The 17,953-nt window shown below is 40.2% G+C and overlaps 1 protein-coding gene across 1 annotated transcript in view; it reads right to left on the bottom strand.

Moving 5' to 3' along the window:
* Positions 1–17,953, bottom strand: part of ENOX1 (ecto-NOX disulfide-thiol exchanger 1) — a 357,032-nt gene that overhangs the window by 27,509 nt on the left and 311,570 nt on the right. The window contains 2 exon segments of the mRNA XM_063149347.1: positions 522–629; positions 16,006–16,190. Of these exon segments, the coding sequence (XP_063005417.1) occupies positions 522–629; positions 16,006–16,190 (293 nt within the window).

Genomic DNA, 17,953 nt, shown 5'->3' with positions numbered 1-17,953 from the left:
GATTTACAAAGATTCGATTCTCACTGGTTAAATAAGTGCATTGATAACTACTTTTTTAATGCCATTATGATAATGCCACTGTAAGTTTTTTATATACTCATACTTGTGTGAATTACACAGGAGATGCCAAAATGTTTTTTTCAATACTATTCTTGAAAGGAAGAACTGTTTTGGCTCAGCTATATTTAACTCCCCCAGCATTTTTTTAAATTCAGAGCAAAACCACTTATCACTGATATCTATGTAGAATACATAAGAGGAAATACTACTCAAGACATGAAATCCAATACTGGATAGTATAAAGTAAGGGTTCATTTTCACTCTATTATCTGACACTCTGTTAGCCTAATCAGAGCAGACAGACAGAACACTTAAGGTTAGGTCTTGCTCACAACATATTCTGGGGTCAGACTCCTACAGATTTTGGAGGTGAAGACATGAGAGTTTCAGAGCTAATGGTTTTGCCTTCCTTCCCCTTACCCTGCCTAAGCCAGCACCTTTCTCCTGCCAAAATCACTCACCTGTTCCTGCAGGACTTTGAGCATTGCTTGTGTATGCGTTTGCTCTTCCTTGGCTTGCTCCAGTTCAGACTTTTTGTTATTTAATTCCTCCTGTATGCTCAGCAATTGCTGCACAAACAAAAGAAGTTTCTGGTTAGCCTCGTCTGGATCCAAAGCAGTTTAAAATCCCCAGTTTGACAAATCCTCATTTCAAACAATGTTTTGCAGTCTGCTCCTACATTTATTACTGTTGCATAATCTGCTGTGTCTAAATGGACCAGAGGTAAATTGTTTTCATCTGCATCTCCTTCTGCGGCAGTGCACCACGAGTAATGCATCTGTTAATGTTAATGTGCATTAAGCTATTTGTTACATTAAAGCAGAAACTCCTGGTACAGTATGTCACCCACAGAGTGACTGTCACATTCGTCTGAACCAAAATCTTATTTGTAGAAGTATATGTGGTGGTTTTAATAAGGCTGGGGTAAACACTATGGTACATAAATAATTTAAAAGCACAGCCCTTTAATATAATTAGTCATTGGCCCACAGCCATTTTCATTCTATGCAAAGCAATATTCTGGAAAGCTTTCAGACTGACTTGCCAAGAAGACAAAAGCTTTCCCCTTTTTTTTTTTTTTTTGTCTTGTGCTGCGATATTTTATTAGATCAGGAAGAGTGATGCCCTGCAATCAATATATCAGCCAGGAAGACTGCTGATCTACTGTCAAAACAAAAAAGTTATGACCAAAATCTATTTTTATGAAGAGAATTCTGAGATGAAGGAGCATATTTGAAAGCCCACATCCCCTGGTCTTGGCTAGCTTTAGATTCTGCATAGATTTATTGTGACTGTCAGGAGCAGGTCAGTAGATTTAATTCTGAAATACATATATGTTTTTGCATTGATTTTTGAAGAATGTTAGATGATGAAGAGCAAGAGCAGACAAACAGGTTAAGAAAAGAGTTTATGTGTTTTCTCTCAGTGAATAAGAAAGGAAACTATGATTTTCTGGGGCAACATGTTGCTTGTTAGCACACTCCATTTAAAGAAGTAATTAGTAAAGAACTACTAATTGCTTTACTAACATGCATTACTGATTTAACCATGTACCTACATCTAAAGCTTAGTTTATGGCTGTGCTTAGGGCTGGTGGCTGACTCAAACTGATGATGCAGGTGTTCTGGTAAGTTACAGACAGCTAACCTAGAAAAAATGTCTTGGCCTTGTTCCACTGCACTGGAAGTCCCAGGCATCAAAGGACATGGTGTCAGCATTGTTTTCAGAGTGACTTGGAAACAGATGACATTTCAGGGACTGGTGGAGTTATTGGTAGTGTGTTTCTGTTGTAAGTGAACATCAGTATGATGGATTAATTCAGCCACTGAAGTAAAAATACACGTGGGTATATGTCTGATTATATCTCACACACTCTACAGTCCAGCAGAGTTGGTTAGCTTTTTGATGGATCATGCCGCCTGGAATGCCGCCTGGAATGCTCCCTGGGAGCCTTCAAGAGACATTCTGGTATGTGTTTTCACTCTACCACAGCACAAGACCATTTTGAATCTCAAGATTTTTCCACGAAATAAATAGGTCTCTTCCACTGAGGCTCATACCCTACCAGTTTTTGTATGGGAAACTGTGCTTTGGCATTTCTCAAACAGGGACATGTTCACCTTGCCTGCTGGGTACTACTTCCCTCATTTCCAGAAGACAAACTGGATTTGTGTGCACTGCCATAGGTCACACACTGATATCCAGGCAGGTTCCCATGCAGAAGGGACCATCTAGTCACCCCACGTAAACTCAGGTTATAACATACCTTTAAGGTTCACCTGGGATAGCTCTAGCTGATGCCTGCAATTTAGAGAGAATGGACTCTAGTCCTCAGGAGAGAAGCAGAGAACACAAGACACCAGAAAGATGCCATAAGCCCTCTCAATGGTCACTAGCTGAAGCACTCTGACAAGCAGACTGTCACCTACCTAATAGCAGCAGGTGAGATTTCCTCTCCTTTGCAGCTGCAACCTGTTTGACCACACACACATGAACATATCATGAGAAAGGAGTCTTTGCCCCCATTTCAGAATCTTCTCTGAGCAGTTATGTCTCACCAGTGTGGCCAGATTCCATCTTGGTTGAGAGAATTTTACTCCAGCTTCTGGGAAAAGCCCTACAGGCCATCCTTTTGAACAACATAAAATCACATCTGGAAGATCCCAAGTGAGTTTTCATTTCATCCTGCTCCTGAATAATCTTTCACTAGTGAACAACTGTTACAAAGAGGAAACCAAGATGGACTCTTGGGTTGAACTTGTTTACACAACTGAACTTAAACCTCCTTTTCTATCCCACCTACCCCCTCCCCATGGTTCTTCCATGGCCACGTTTCACTTACTGTGGATCAGCTCACAAACTTCCACTGTTTTGTTTCCACATCTCCCACTGTGATCTCCCACTGTGATCTCCCACTGTGATTTAGTCTAATTATATATCTCTTCTTTTGACCCTGGCTTTTCCTGTTTTGTGTTTAAGGCAATTTTTCCAAAGCTGTCTGAGCATGGGAGGAATTGGTGTGGAAGACACTGAGAGCATGAGAGAGAGAGAGAGAGAGGGAGATGTGATGTTCTGCATCTTTGTACTTGGCTCTGGACCAGCGAGGAACAGAAATTCCAGGAAAATATCCAACATTCTCAGTTTCCCTAGGGTAAAAGAGTGTGCACTCTAGTTGGAGTATGAACTACAAAGCGCTTGATATGAGATAAAACCTTCTAGCAGTCTTAGTGGTTAAACTGTCAACTACTGAAGGTTTACTGTGTGTGCATAGGCTCCAAAGACAGTAAACGTGCCCCATTTTCACAGGGGTGGAAAGCAGAGTAACTAAGATATCCTACTCCCATTCATACATAAGGTTTTTCATTCACAGGACTGGGACCTTCCCATTCAACCTCCAGAGATGTCAAAATTATTTAAAATTTGGAGCCATCCCTTGGAGGTTTAACTTTCTTTTTCTCTCCCTCATATTTATCTCTAAAAGCTGCAGAATCTGCTAATTTTGCATGGGTCAGGTTTGCATATTTCTTTTTCCTGCATAGTTGATGCTGCAACCAAGAAGTTGTAACAAGGAGTTATACCTGCCAAACAGCATATTTTTCTCCTTTAGTCTCATTTTGGAAAATAAAGAAATAAATGTGACTGAAAAAAATATCAGCCTAAGACAGATGAACAGCCAGAAAAATTTCACCACAAACACGTGATGTTTGGCAAAGTTAGAAGCAAATGGGGAAAGGATCTTACACTGGCAGAAATGAGACAAGTTTCATAACAGGGACTGCTGCCATGCCTGCTTGTATACAGACAGGTTTTCCATAAAGATTGTAATGAATGATGCCAACATGTAGGTATTAATTATTCAGAATTACTTTGTTTTTCATACATAAATCTACTTATTAAAAATTGATCCTATAGATATTTCTTTTGCCCTTCAAATTTCTTGCAACTATATACCACAATCAATCAAAATAAAAAAATATCCTTGGTTTCAATAATTATGCTGTCTGATACTGTTGCACCTACTTTGCCACCTCACACAGCCTTTCTGCCAGAGTTTCCCTGTGTAGGAAACCCATCTACTACACTGATGGTCACCACAGCTGTACAAGTGTCTTCTTTCAATCTTGTCTCACATCTCTGGCCATTCCCTTTAAGCCCTGATGCTCCCAGCTTTGTGACACAGCATCCAGATAAAAGTTACCCAGTTTTAACAGGCAAAGAACTGATTTCATGGCTATACAGATAGGAAATACCTGGCTCATATTTCTGTTTTATTCCATGTCCCCACTGTGCAATTCTTTGGGTCTGCGTGTTATGGAAGTATATTTTCCCTGAACCAAAATGCAAGTGTCAGGAAGCAGAAAAGCACATCACAGAGCTCATCAGAGCTCTGATGATCCTGAAGAGAGACACCTGCAGAGCTCTACCAGCAGCAGCCTGGAAGCTCAGCTGGTCTACATGCAGCCAAAAGCGTTTGTCTCCAGGGCTGTCAGCTTGACCCTAGGAGATGGAGCTGTGTACTAGGACCAGATCAGACTGGCAGACATCACTAATATCCTCTTACTGGTATTTCCAGAGAGGAGATGGGAAAGCCAGAAAGAATTACCATCCTGGTTGCCTGTCCTGAGATCCATCAACGCATGTTAGATCCCCTCAAAAAACACAAGACATTGCTTCCAGTGGCAATTCTGGAACTGGTCTGCATAAAATGGTAGATATCACTATTCTTTCTTTAGTGAGGACCAAATCCTCCCTGTACATAATAGGTAGGTAGCTAATTTCAATATGTGGGGCAAAAGAGGGTGTGTGTTTTATTTTGATTTTTTTTCCCCCACATTCCCACTCCAATGCTGAATCTCTGCCAGAGACAGTTCAGTACCACCCATATTGCATAGATCTCAAAAACACAGACAGAAAATTACCATCTTAAACCAATCTTCACAGCTTCTGAAACATTAAATATAGATGGCATTATTGAAGCCAGCTGAATTACTCAGGCTGTGTACAATGCAGTGCCAGTGTGGCCAAGAATGCTAACAACTGAGCAGCACACACTGCCTCGGAATATATGAGAAGTCCTAAAGGGAAAGTAATAGCTCCTTGCTGCTGTGTAGCACTGTGCAGCCATGAAATACTCCTTCTCTTTCCCCTCCTCCTTCTTGCCCACAGTTCTTCATAGCTCCCCAAAAGGCAGTGTGGATTTGAATATAAAATATGGACATACCTAGAAGTGTGGTTACATCCCAAGCCTAGTTGGACAGACAAGGATCCCATAAGGAAAGCATGATTTCCAGCATGAAACCAACAACTTTTCATGCAAAGAAAAAGGAGGCAGATCAGAAGTGACCGCAGCGCCTGAGACTGTACTTAGGATGCTGTAAGGCTGACAGAATAATGAAAAAGGAAAACCACCATTTGACACAAGTTTAGCAGTTATACTGCTGAATGGTCCTGCCCCTGCTATTTTGTTTATGATCTTCTCTACAGCTGCTTGAAATGAAGTATGAAAAGGTTACAAAGATCTTAAAGAAAGGGCAGTAAGGAGGAGCAGACAAAAGAACACCTTTGGAGTGGGAGCACTGACATTGATCACAGGTTGTGCAGGCAGTTTCAGCAAACCCAGCCTGTTCGGCCACAGGAAAGAGGCAAACTCTCCCATTTATGGAGTAGATGCAGAACGTCCAGAGATGACCTCTGTTAAAGGTCTCTGAAATCAGTGTATCAGTCAAACAGGGATGCTCTTACACAGCTTAACTGAGCCAACTCAGTTGAATGGTCATCTTCAAAACCCAGTGAACTCAGGCAAACTGGATTCTCCTGCTCATATAATGTGTAGGAGAAACATCATCAGATTACTCTCCACTTATTATCTATAGCAAATATATCCCTGTAAAAGAAAAATAGATTCATTAAGTGCCTAAAAAAAGGTGGAACTTATGTGTCTCAAATTGGCAGGCTGTATCCCAATCAATGCTACTTTTTTTCAGTCCAAAAGAAACCAAGGCATAGATGTAAAACAGTAACCCTGGGAAGCAGGACTCACTTGTGCAAAACACTTGCCCCAAAACTACACAAGAATCAGAGATCTGAAAAGTATGAAACCACAGACATTCAAATGATGGCAGAGCTCACCTAAAAAATAAAGCACTCGCTTACGATAGCAGTTTCTGAAGTTTTATTATATTTTTCCTTTTTCCCCAAGTAAAACCTTGTTCCATCTTTTCTAAGTTCATCTTATATAAAGAAAAAGAAGTTAAGAGTTTGCCAAATGAAAATGAGAAAAATTGCAAGGAAATGAATGTTTTGATATTCTTAGAAGCTGTTAACAAATACAGAGGGGAAGGATGGTAAATGTTTCCTTTCAGAATCTTCCTAAGGTAGGAGGAAAAGAAAAAAATGAATTAAAATGAAATCAACCATTTGCAAAATAAAAACACAAATCCCTCTTCCAGTACTCCCATGGCCTGTCTGGAAGAGTGTTTTCTCTTTTTGCAAGACAGACAAGATTTCATATCACAAATGGCCAGCGCATGGCAGGCTTGAATAATGAGAAAGTGACTTCCCAGCTGAGCAAATATGCATTAGAAACAAGACGCTGATGAGGCCTGACAAATCACCAAGGAAACAGGAGAATGTGAAAGACAAGTCAAAGAAGCTTTAGAAATGAGCCCTCAAGGAAGTTAGCCATGTTGCAGCAAGCCATTATCAAAATAAAGAGTATGGCTGTGGGTTTGGGCTTTTTAAGGGATTAAAAAGAACCACAGTGTAATAGTGCAATGTTTCCCATCCCTGCCAGCTCTCAGGGACTGGCTGTGTCCCTGGCTGTATCGATGGCATTATTTGGATGGATAATAGGGTTTCCAATGATGAAAGAGGGCTAGTAAAGAGGTGCATGTGGATGAACAGCCCAGCTCCTGCTTGATGGGCATTCACCTGCACAGCGAGTTTCCCTGGCTCTCTGGCCAGAGGCAAAGACCATGCTGAACATGTTTGCTCTGCAGGTTAACCACCTCAGAGGGGGCTGAGGAGCTGGACACACACCTGATGGGGAAATGCGTGTGGTGGCACTAAAGAACAAACCGATCCAGCTGCTTCCTTAGGGAGGTGATGCCATGCTTCCCTTCCCCTGCCATTAAACAGACTCCAGAGGTCCTGACGCAGCTCTACAGTGCTCAGAGTAGTTGCAGGCAGGCATGTATTCTAAGAAATAATGCAAAAGACAGATGGACACAGACACACTGAAACTACCTAGAGGGAGGTCATGGAGGTGGTGGTTTTCTTGAGAAAGGGTTGAGGACAAATAGACAGGAAGAAACATTTTTTTTTTTTATTACACAGAGAGAAAATATTCCATGTGAGGGTAGCCAACCTCTTGGGCAAAGGGCTCAGAGAAGCTGTGGAGTCTCCATCCCTGGGGGTACTGAGACCATAGCTGCACAAGGTCCTGAACAAAACAAATGACTCCAGAGATGCCCCTGTTTTGAGGAAAGGTGAACCTGACTTTCAGATGTACCTTCTGACTTCAGTTTTTATAGGATTCTAGAGAAGAGCTGATAGATATCAGAGAAGTAGCTCTCAATTTCTTTTTTTTTTCTCTTTTGTGAAGCTTAGCAATTCAGCCACACCAGCTACAAGAGGCATGTTAAAGGCTGGGCAACAGAGGAAAGGAGAACATGGGTGATGCAATGAACAGTTTAAGAGACAGTCTACAGCTTTCCTCTGCCAAGTAATTTTCAAGTATACCTCTTACTCATCAAGAAAGACAAGTTGTCCTCAGTCAGCTATGGACTTTTGCAGCAAATGAAGAAAAGACCAACTCCTTAGGGACGTTACAGAACGAATCCTTCATTTTGGAATTTAAATATACCAATAAGAACTTGGCTCTATAGCATCAGGGATCCCCCTCTGGGATCGGGTTTCACAGCAAATTACACAATGTCCTTTGTTTTGGTGGTGGCCTGTGAAGGGGAGAAGCCTGAAAAAAGCTCAGTGTACCTCATCATTAAAGCTCCCTTCTTTCTTTGCTAAATGAGGTGATTGGGATATCCCATAGCCCTGACTTTACTGACAGCAGGTGAGTAGATCCTGATCCTGATCAAAGCTCTAAAGAGGGCTGATCCCAAATGAGCGTCACGCTCCCGCTGCCCCTGTATCTGTCCTACAAGGCAGTAAGTTGGCACCTTGCACGATGCACAGTCAAAGAAAGATGTGATCATCTAGTCATACCAACAGCATCTTCTGCAGCCTTTCACTTGTACTGGCCATTGTGGGTAACTCCTCACCAGTTAATGGCACTTGAGCAGTGTGATCCCATCTCTTCTTCCATGGGACTGAAAATAAGCATGGTACAGCACGCCTTTTCTCAACAAACCAAACCAGATCTTTTAAATTTTGATTTCCTATTCAAGAAAAAATATTTTATTTATTTTGATGAGGAATAAAAATTTAATTAGAAGAACAATATTATGGAAGAGAATCAATTTACCCAGTGTAATTTCCACGGAAACACAATTCCTAGTAATGGAAACAGAGTTCTTAGCACTGATAGCATCAAACACAATTGGAAATTCTAATCAGCAAGCCAATGCTAGTATTTAGGATCTTTTAAAAAATTCATGTAAGATCACTGGACCGTAAAACTTAAAAGATTTGTCCTTTACCACCACTAGACTACACAAGCATGCTAATGAACATATTAGTTGATTTATTTCATATTGTAAATAAAATGTGTGCACCCAATTATTTCTCTATGAAGGGTTTATTCTTGCTGCCAATCTCAGTCTAGCTTTACCAGCACTAGCAGGAAAAAAGATGTTACTCTTATCCATCTTACAACCAGAACAGCTGTCAGGAATATGGTGCCTAAAGTATCTGTGGGACCTTATTTACACTCCCCTAATATTATTGAAGTGGTGGTTGCAGAAGTGGGAAATCAAACACTACTTTCAATAAAGAAAGGTTGTTAAACAGAGAAGAGAAGCCATTTGGCTTGTCTGAGATCTGGTAAATAAAGAGCACTTAATTGCCAGCTGCTCCTTTTTTTTTTTTTTTTTAATATAATCAAAAGAGTAAGTGTTTTCTGGAAGTTTAAACATGGATTGGACTGTACAGAGCCCTGAAAAGCCAAAGTGAACTGAGAAAACACTTATGAGAACATTTCTCTCTCTCCTGGGAGATCACATATTTCTTAACCAGTTTTCAAATATCAGCCACTGGGTGAGAGAAGGAACAAGCATGGAAGTGAACATCTGGATGTTGGGTCCAGCCCCTCACACTTAACTTGTATCCATTCCCTATAAGGTTATCAGTACTGTCATTACTACTCCAGTGCCACTTTTATAGGAAAAAAAAAGAAAAAAGATCTAACTGGAATTCATACTGCAATTAAAACCATTTCCAACATAATTATTCTGGTCTGTTTATTTACCAGGTAAAGTGCAAATAAAAGGGATATTTTTTTATCTCTTATATTTATTCTTCTTTAATGCTGCTATGGAAAAGAATCAGTTTATAGCTGTGCATAAGTACATTGCTTGGGTTGTATGCTGAATAGACGTTTGGTGAGCAAGAGGTAGATGGAATAAAAAAAGGCTACAAATCTCCTCTGCACTTAGGCTATATTAATAAATATAGCTATAACATGCTCCATCTATTCAACAATGATCTTAATTTCAGCACTAAACTGCTACTAGAACCTGTATATTTAAAGTTATATCATTGTTATAATGGCCACGGCACTTAGCACCAGATTCAGCAATTTTCAGCCACCAGCATCTGTGTCTGTGGCTTCTGACATTTCAGAAGGTTTGTATGTGACAGAAAGGAATGGCTGTGACAGTTAACAACACACGTGAAGGATCTGAGACCTGCAGACCTCAATGCCAGCTGAGCCTTATTGGAACTTAATAGGTGGTAGATTGGGTAAAAGATTGATGAGGAAAAAAAGCCTCATGATGCCCTGCCCTCCTGTCTGTTACAACCTCCTGCACAGAAATGTTCTTTTTGTACCTGCTCCCGCTGAAAGAGTATGGACCATGGCACTATTCAGTTCTACTACTTGTATGAGAACAAGCTATGAAGAAAAAGGTGAAGGAAAGACCTGAGAAGTGCCATCTTTTCTTGCAGAAAAACCTGCTAGCTCCATCTGAAAATGGATTGGCTCTGCTCTAATGGCTGGGGATGGTAGAAATCCAATTAATTTCAAAGGCAGCATAGTGAGGCCAACACTAGTTACCTTTGGATTTTCTACTCAGAAGAGTTACTATATTTTACAGGTACATGGCCTGGCTGAAAAACCTGATCGATGCCTCTTGGAACACCTCAATTAGATAAAAGGGTTGTAGTCTGTCTCCCAGTGATGGTATTGTGTAAAATGTGTGCTCCCCACAGTCTGCACCACCCTGACCATCCTCCTTTGAGGGAGCAACAAGTGTAAAGAGGGAGCTGCAAAGCACTCCAACAGCAATTCCTACCCTCCCAACCACAAAAGTGAGGCATATCACAGACAAAACCCTGCATGAACACTGAAAGCCTGAAATGAAGGATAGGGCTGGAAATTAGGAAAAATTTCTCCACCAAAAGGGTTGTCAAGCTTTGGAACAGGCTGTCCAGGGAAGTGGTGGAGTCACCATCCCTGGAGGTATTTAAAAGATATGTAGATGCTGGGCTTAGGGACATGGCTTAGTGGTGGACTGGGAAATACTGGGTTAATTGTTGGATTTGTTGATCTTAAAAGTCCTTTATCACCTAAATAATTCTGTGATTTTATGATTGCTAGTCATCTGGCATTTATCAGAGCTCTTTAAATAGGTGTATCAGTCTCAGATGCATGTGCTATTTATTTTACACATTAAATGATTAGTAAACTGCAGAAGAAACTCCTCACTAGGTAGGAAATGTCAGGAGCAATGTGGCCTTTGCAGAAAGACCTTGAGCTGCATATTGAGCAGCAAGGAGAGGAAGGTACTGATCAGGTGATGATTGACTGTGCACTCTCTGCCTGCGGCACCAAATGGGGAAGGGTCTCTGAGGTATACAAAGCAAAACACACAGGCAGTGGTTCTGGCAGCTCCTGACTTCTGAGTGTTCAGGTTCACAATCTGCATTGCAATTCACATTAAACTGGTATTGTCCAGGGAGAAAAAGAAGAGAAGACAAAAGTGGACTCTCATCACACTGCATCAGAGAGACACCCATGTGGGTCATCAGCAGGGCCAGAATGTGTTCAGTCTCCTGCTGAGACGTGCTGAGCTGAGTTGGTGGCACTCCCAGCACCGTGACAGCCTTTCTGTCAGCCCTACACCCACCACACACGACTGTTCCCTTTGTTCTGGCTTTCCAGCTTGAGCACTAATTTTAAGAGAGGCACTGCGGCGCATCCCCTGCTGCTGCAATAACCCCGTGGCTGCCCTTTAATGCACCCCTGCCAGCAAAGGGGAGCCTGTGCTGTCACTCTGTGTTAGCAGTATGATCCCAAGCCCAGCCAGTGATTCAGGCCCCTCAGGGGATGGGGGCAATGAGGTGCCTCTTAATCGGCACATCTCAGCATGTGCAACAGCACAACTGTAGGCACTAGTATACATTTCCTGGACATAACATTTATGGAGCACAGTTTAAATGGGGATTTGTGGATGACACCCTTGCCTGCAGGAGCTAAATTCAGCCCATCGTGCTCGGGGAGTTATGAGAGGAAAGAACATTATCCTACATTTACATGATGCAGTGAAGCACCATGCAAAATTACCAGCCCATTGGCAAATGTACCAGTTCAGGAATCAGCACAGCTGCACAAGCATGGCCCCACACCTTGGCCAGTTAAGCCTGACAAAAAAAGGTAGAGCTAACTTGTTAAATTAGAGTCATGCTAAAGGGCATGTGCTCTGTAGACTCAGGATTAACCTCAGGCTTAAAACATTGCACTGATGTGGAAGTGGTTCATGAACAATCCTGGATGACCAGTAAAAATCTAAAATTTACTCGAACACATGCTAATGAGTGTCATCTCCTTTGTGGAAAACTGACATTTTTTTCAAAGGCTTGCTAAGACTATCAGTTTCAGAGAGATTGTATAAAGGATCTGGGAACGACATCATTAATTCAATAGCGACTTACTGTCAAATTCTGAGCCTTGGTTTCAAAGCAAGGTGGCAAATAAAGGTGGCAAGTGCATTTCTTCAAGAATTATATTTGATGGACAATGTACAATGAAAGTATATTTTTCATGCTTTGTTCTTGGAATGGCTGAAAGATTATGTTGAGTATATTTTTCAAAAGAATTCTGCTTGCCATTCCACATGCAATATGCTAAAATTAAATGGTTAAAATTTGGAGAAATTATATACTCACTGAAAATTGAAGCTTATGATTTCAACCATTAAGCAACATTTCTAGGTGATATTTTCTGCATTACCTATAGTCATATATCTGATGAAACATTTCAGACAGAGAGGAAAGATTAAAAAAATTCTTACAGCTGTGCTGTGAAGTGCTGCAAAAATAGTTACAACTAAAACATCCTTTCTTGTGATCACAGACTTTTTTTAGAGCGTACCAAACACTGCTGGAAAAAGAGCCATTCAAAAAGTGATCGTCTTGGTATGTGTGTTCTCATATAGAAATAAATTGAAGGCAATACCACCTATGCAGCAGTGACAAGTTAATTCAATTTCCATCTCAAAATCAGGTAAAGTGTATCTCATTTGTTACCATGGATACAAGACATTATTTCCATTTGTTTGAGATCTCACAGTGGGTATGAAATTAAACTGTGACACAGTTTTATGAAGGAAGTTGACTAAAACCCCATAAGTTCAATGTCATTAGTCCAGAGGATTTTCTTTTTTTAGACACAGCAAATAAGGAGGTTGCTACTACTGCCCACAAGGTACACTTCATAAGCAAACATCTGTGTGATTTTCCTGATGCTACTTTAGATCACAGGGAGTGATGGAAGAGAAAAATAAACATTCATATCATCAGTCCTGCAAACACAGGGAAGAATCCTGAAAAACATCCAGATGGTAGAAGTACATTAAAAATACATCGGTGGTGTGTTATTTGCTTTGTTTGGCACCAAATATGTTTACAAAAAATGTCTTGATTCTGAAAATGCATCTAATTTTTCTCAGATAAATCTGCTTTTCAGGCTGCAGCTCAAATCACTTGTTCTCTAGTTTTCAGAGTTAGAAGAAGTGTATGAAAGAGTAGGGGAGAATGAGGAGAAAAGAAGAAGGAGAAATATGTTTTTCAATGCTGACATATATGAAGGGTTCAGGAATTCAGTGGCATTCAGTTTACCTTGTCTGAAATTAATTTTAATATATACAAAAGGATAAAAGGGAATACAGGTCTTCTTGTTAAATTATTTATACTCAAGTCCTGGATATATATTTAATATTTCATAGTGAGACTGATTTCCATAGATGCTGAGCACCTGCTACACTGGCAGATTTCAGCTAAGGTTGTCATCTCTCAACACTGACAAAACCAAGCTGAGATAAAACTGAGTCTACCTAAATCAAATGATTTTTTCCAAATAGTCATGAATATGTAGAAATAAACCTTTGAAAATCACAAAGGTTATGGGATGTCATGACTGTGGCTAATTACTGAAATCCAAAACCATCATCCAGCCGCTTAACTGACTGATAATTTCTCACCAAATATTCTGAACTTCACCTCCCGTGCTTCTGTGTTGCTGCTCTCCTCAGCATATTGTCAGACTGGATTATCTGCAGTGTCTTCTCCAGCTCCTTGGGCCATCTCTAATTATATCCCATTGGGAGCAAGTAGGCCTGACCCTGAGATGGCAAACTAGAAAAACTGAGAACCTCATAGCAAAACTGTCACAAACACAGGAACTCTCAGAGGAGCAGGGACTGCAGTGTCCATGGCCAGCTGAACAGAGAGATAAGTCAGTAACTCTGTGTTATTGATTTGCATTATTAGCATTTGCTTGAAGTTCAATAACAATCTATTTATATTCTACAGACTTGATTATACTTTATCCAGATCCCAGACAGAAAATTATAATAATGCCTAATGGGTGCTAGGGCTCCAGACTTTTTATTTAGTAGTATTTTATGCCTCTTTTTCACTAATTTTAATGGAGAATTAGCACCAGGATTAAATACAGCACAATCTTTACATATGGTGTTAAATTTATTAAAACCAGTGATATAAGGATAAGATCATGAACAGTCCTCAAGCTTATCTAAAGTATACAGAAATCTTAAGTATTTCTGAGTAATGACTTAATTCTGAAGTCTGGGCAAGATTTCATTCCTGAATTATCAATTACTTATTTTCAACTTTTAAAGTATTTTGGTCGGAATTATTCCACCATACAATAAATCACCCTGATTTTGTAAAAATTTGCAGGCTTAAAGGGGCTTGTGTTGAAATTGATATGTGTGTAGGGTTGTGTGACAGTGTTTACAGGGGTTCTTGGATGAGGGAAGAAACGAGAATGTTGACTTTATGTTCAGAAGGCTTGATTTATTATTTTATTATATATATATTTATATATTACATTATAACTATACTAAAAAGAAATAGAAGGAAAGGTTTCTTCAGAAGACTAGCTAAAAATAGAATAGAAAAGAATGAATAACAAAAGGTAGCTATCTTGGACAGAGTCTCAGCTTTGACTGGCTACTAATTATAAACATCTAAGATGGGCCAATCAAAAATCTACCTGATGCATTCCACAGCAGCAGATAATTATTGTTTACATTTTGTTTCTGAGGCTTCAGCTTCTCAGAAGGGAAAAAATCCCAAGAAAGGATTTTTAGTGAAAAGATGTCTGTGACAGGGTTGCCTTGTGCTCTGTTATTGGGTGTTAGCTGGGATTGGCAGACTTGCTGGATTCAATGGGCACCAGGACAGCCGTGCAATTCCTAACCCAACCAGGCAGGTCATAGGTAAATGAGTATCTCCTGGGTTTTGCCATACAAAAGCAGCTTAGTACAGTCTGGAAGTGGGTACAGCTTGTCCCCTTCTGGAATCTAATAACCAGGGGTGACAGAGGAGTGTGAGTGGTGCTACAGATGAAGGAAGCAAACTTCACCTCTGCAGTGCCAGGCTGAGAAGCTCCACTCCAGCTGGGAGCACAGCCCAGCGCTGTGCTGAGCCACTGCCCTTGTGGTGTGTCACCTACCAGCTGAACACAAGTGCCTAGGCAGGGGAGATGCTGCACACAGGCACGCTGGGTGAGGGCTGCTCGCGTGTCGGTGGACACGTCACACAACGCAGTGGGAGCAGTCTGGGTGTGCTTGCCAAGCCTCACCCAGCACAGTGTCAGCAGCACACTAACAAATAAGGGATAGTAATTATGATAAACTGACACCCTTTGCCCCTGCAGGGAGATTGTGTAGTTTCTCGTTGACTGGTGTCAGAGAAAAAGCTTTTTTTGCTGCACTAAACCACTTAAAAACTGTCTGAATGAAAAGGTTGCATCCATGGGTCAGCATAAATGATAATAGCTCAGGAAATAGCACTGATGTTGCTAACAATTTGCAAGTTAAGGACAGTAGTCTGGACACGCTGATGTCTCAGTCATTCTCAAACAATAGCAGAAAAAAAGATGCAGATGAATGCAAATGAAAACACCACAGAGCATTGATTATGATACATTAGACAATTTTAAAAACATTTCTGTGCAATACCAGGGCCAGTCAGATTAAGTGAGAAGAGAAACAGAGCAATTTGCTCATAACTAGCAAATGCATAAAGAATTTTCTTGCATGATCAATGGATTTGCAGTTTATGAATTCCTAAAATGACTATGCCTAAATATATTCCCAAACTTTCCTCCCTTTCCCCCCATCTAAGTCCCTGTGATTTTCTGAAAAGAAATCAGGACCTTAATGAATAGTCTTGAGTAGAGTAGAGCCTCGTGGTATGACTATTCTAAAATAGAAGACCTTTTATTTTCCTCCTTAGCAATACCTGCTGCATGCCTTGCATTGTCTGCTGTAGGAACTGCAGCTGCTGGTCCTTTGTAAGGCTTTCCTCTGTTCGAAAGAGCTGTCCTTTCTCCTGCTTCAGGAGCTCCACTTCATTCCTGTAAGCATCCAGCTGCCATCGGAGACTATCGTTCTCCTCCTTTAGCGCATATGCTTGGGCGGCTAGGGCTAAGAGAAAATGAAAATGTGAAAAAAAATCAGTGAAATGGGTTGTTTCTTTTCAAATAATACAGAGGACATTGTCTGGAGAGATGACAATACAGCTGAACGCCAGTGAGACATTTCGGAGCTGAGACAAGACCCAGCAGAGCTGAAAATGATTAGGTTCTGGCAAGGATTGTTGCTGGAAGGTTATTTCCTGCAATGGAAGAAGCCATAAAGTGACCCTGGATAATTCAAATGCTACTTGCAATCTGGCTGCTAAATTTAGGCTTATATTTTAGGAAGAAACTGGCATGCACTCCAAGGGCAAGGCACTCACCAACTTTACAACGTTTTCCCAGTGATGTTATAGGAACTGATACAGCCGTTTAGTATTTATACTTGCACAGTGGCCAGATGTTCCAATCAGGTCTGTGCTAAGGAATTTTCCCAATGCAGAGTTGCTGGATTTAGTCCCATGAGAGAGGAAACACAGAAATTTTTCTCCAGCCTTGCTTTGAACTACTTCACAGCAACAGTTATGTGGAACCATTTAGACAGAAAAATGATGTAATAGAAAAAAAATTATATAAAATGCAAATGCTGAAAAAAGTGTTGGCACTACAAGAATATTACTACATTAAAGGCATTGAAAGACACTTAAGTCATTTCCTTAGGAAGCTCCATTTGGCCCCTTTTCAATTTAGAATGGCATTTTTATTATCATAACTGATAGCAGGTGTTTGTGAAGAAATCGATTAGTATGCAGGGATGGAAATTACATTTGCCAAATGACTTGCACAGTTTGCAATATAAGCTAAAATTTGTGTAGCAAAAGGCAGAAGGCTATAAAGCATGTAGTAGGAACATTATTTAAACAAATTATCTGAACATAAATACATATAGGGAAAGGTGGCATTCATTAATTAGGGATGTGGCTATCATTCTATAGAAGAACCCACTCCTAGTAGTATTTATATTTGGCAGGAGCAGTGGTCATTTGGCATAGCAAACTGCCATACAATGCTATTTTCTTTCTTGGAACCTGGTGACACAACAACATTACAGAGCAGCTGTAATTAAAAAACAACAATCTACTATGGCTGGTTCTATCAACATTTGGTAACTGAACCACATAACTGATTTACATTCCTGATTAAATGATTTCAGGCTTCGTATCACAGAATTTTTTTGCCCACCTACAACAGTAGTATGGTTAAACTCCAAATTATATGAAATTGCATATTAACTCCATTTAATACTAGGCACCTCTTGACTAGACCTTCTGTAGATAAAGAGTCCCCTGTTCCCCATGATAACATGATTCAGCACATTTGTGAAATTATACCAGTAATTAGGTAGAATGTCACAATATTTCATTAGCAATAAAAATGTTTTATCTTCGGTAGGACAAATCTACCTTAATTTCAGATAATTTTTGCTAATTTTAAAGTAGTGCAAATGCATTATTCAAAATAAAGTACAGTCAGCTACTATTCAAATACAGACATAGATTGGTTACAGTGCTTCATTTGGATATTTTACAGAATCTCTGCAAGATTTAGCAAGAGTTACAGTATTGTTACATCAAATTATATTGTTCTGAAAAGCAGGCAATCATCCTTCCATGACAAAATTTACCCTCAAGAAATTGCACTGATGAGTCCAATGGGCAAATAAGAGGATGAAGTACTTTTTTCAGTTTTTATTTTTGTAAAAGCCAACAAGCTATAATAAAAGAAAGGATTAAAAAATAAACACGAGGCCAAGCAAACAGTAACAGCAGTAAA

This window comes from Melospiza melodia, chromosome 2 (genome assembly GCF_035770615.1).
Source record: "Melospiza melodia melodia isolate bMelMel2 chromosome 2, bMelMel2.pri, whole genome shotgun sequence".
In the NCBI taxonomy this organism is placed as follows: domain Eukaryota; kingdom Metazoa; phylum Chordata; class Aves; order Passeriformes; family Passerellidae; genus Melospiza; species Melospiza melodia.
Note: the sequence above shows the minus strand (reverse complement) of the source record. Positions and strands in the feature narration are given on the sequence as shown.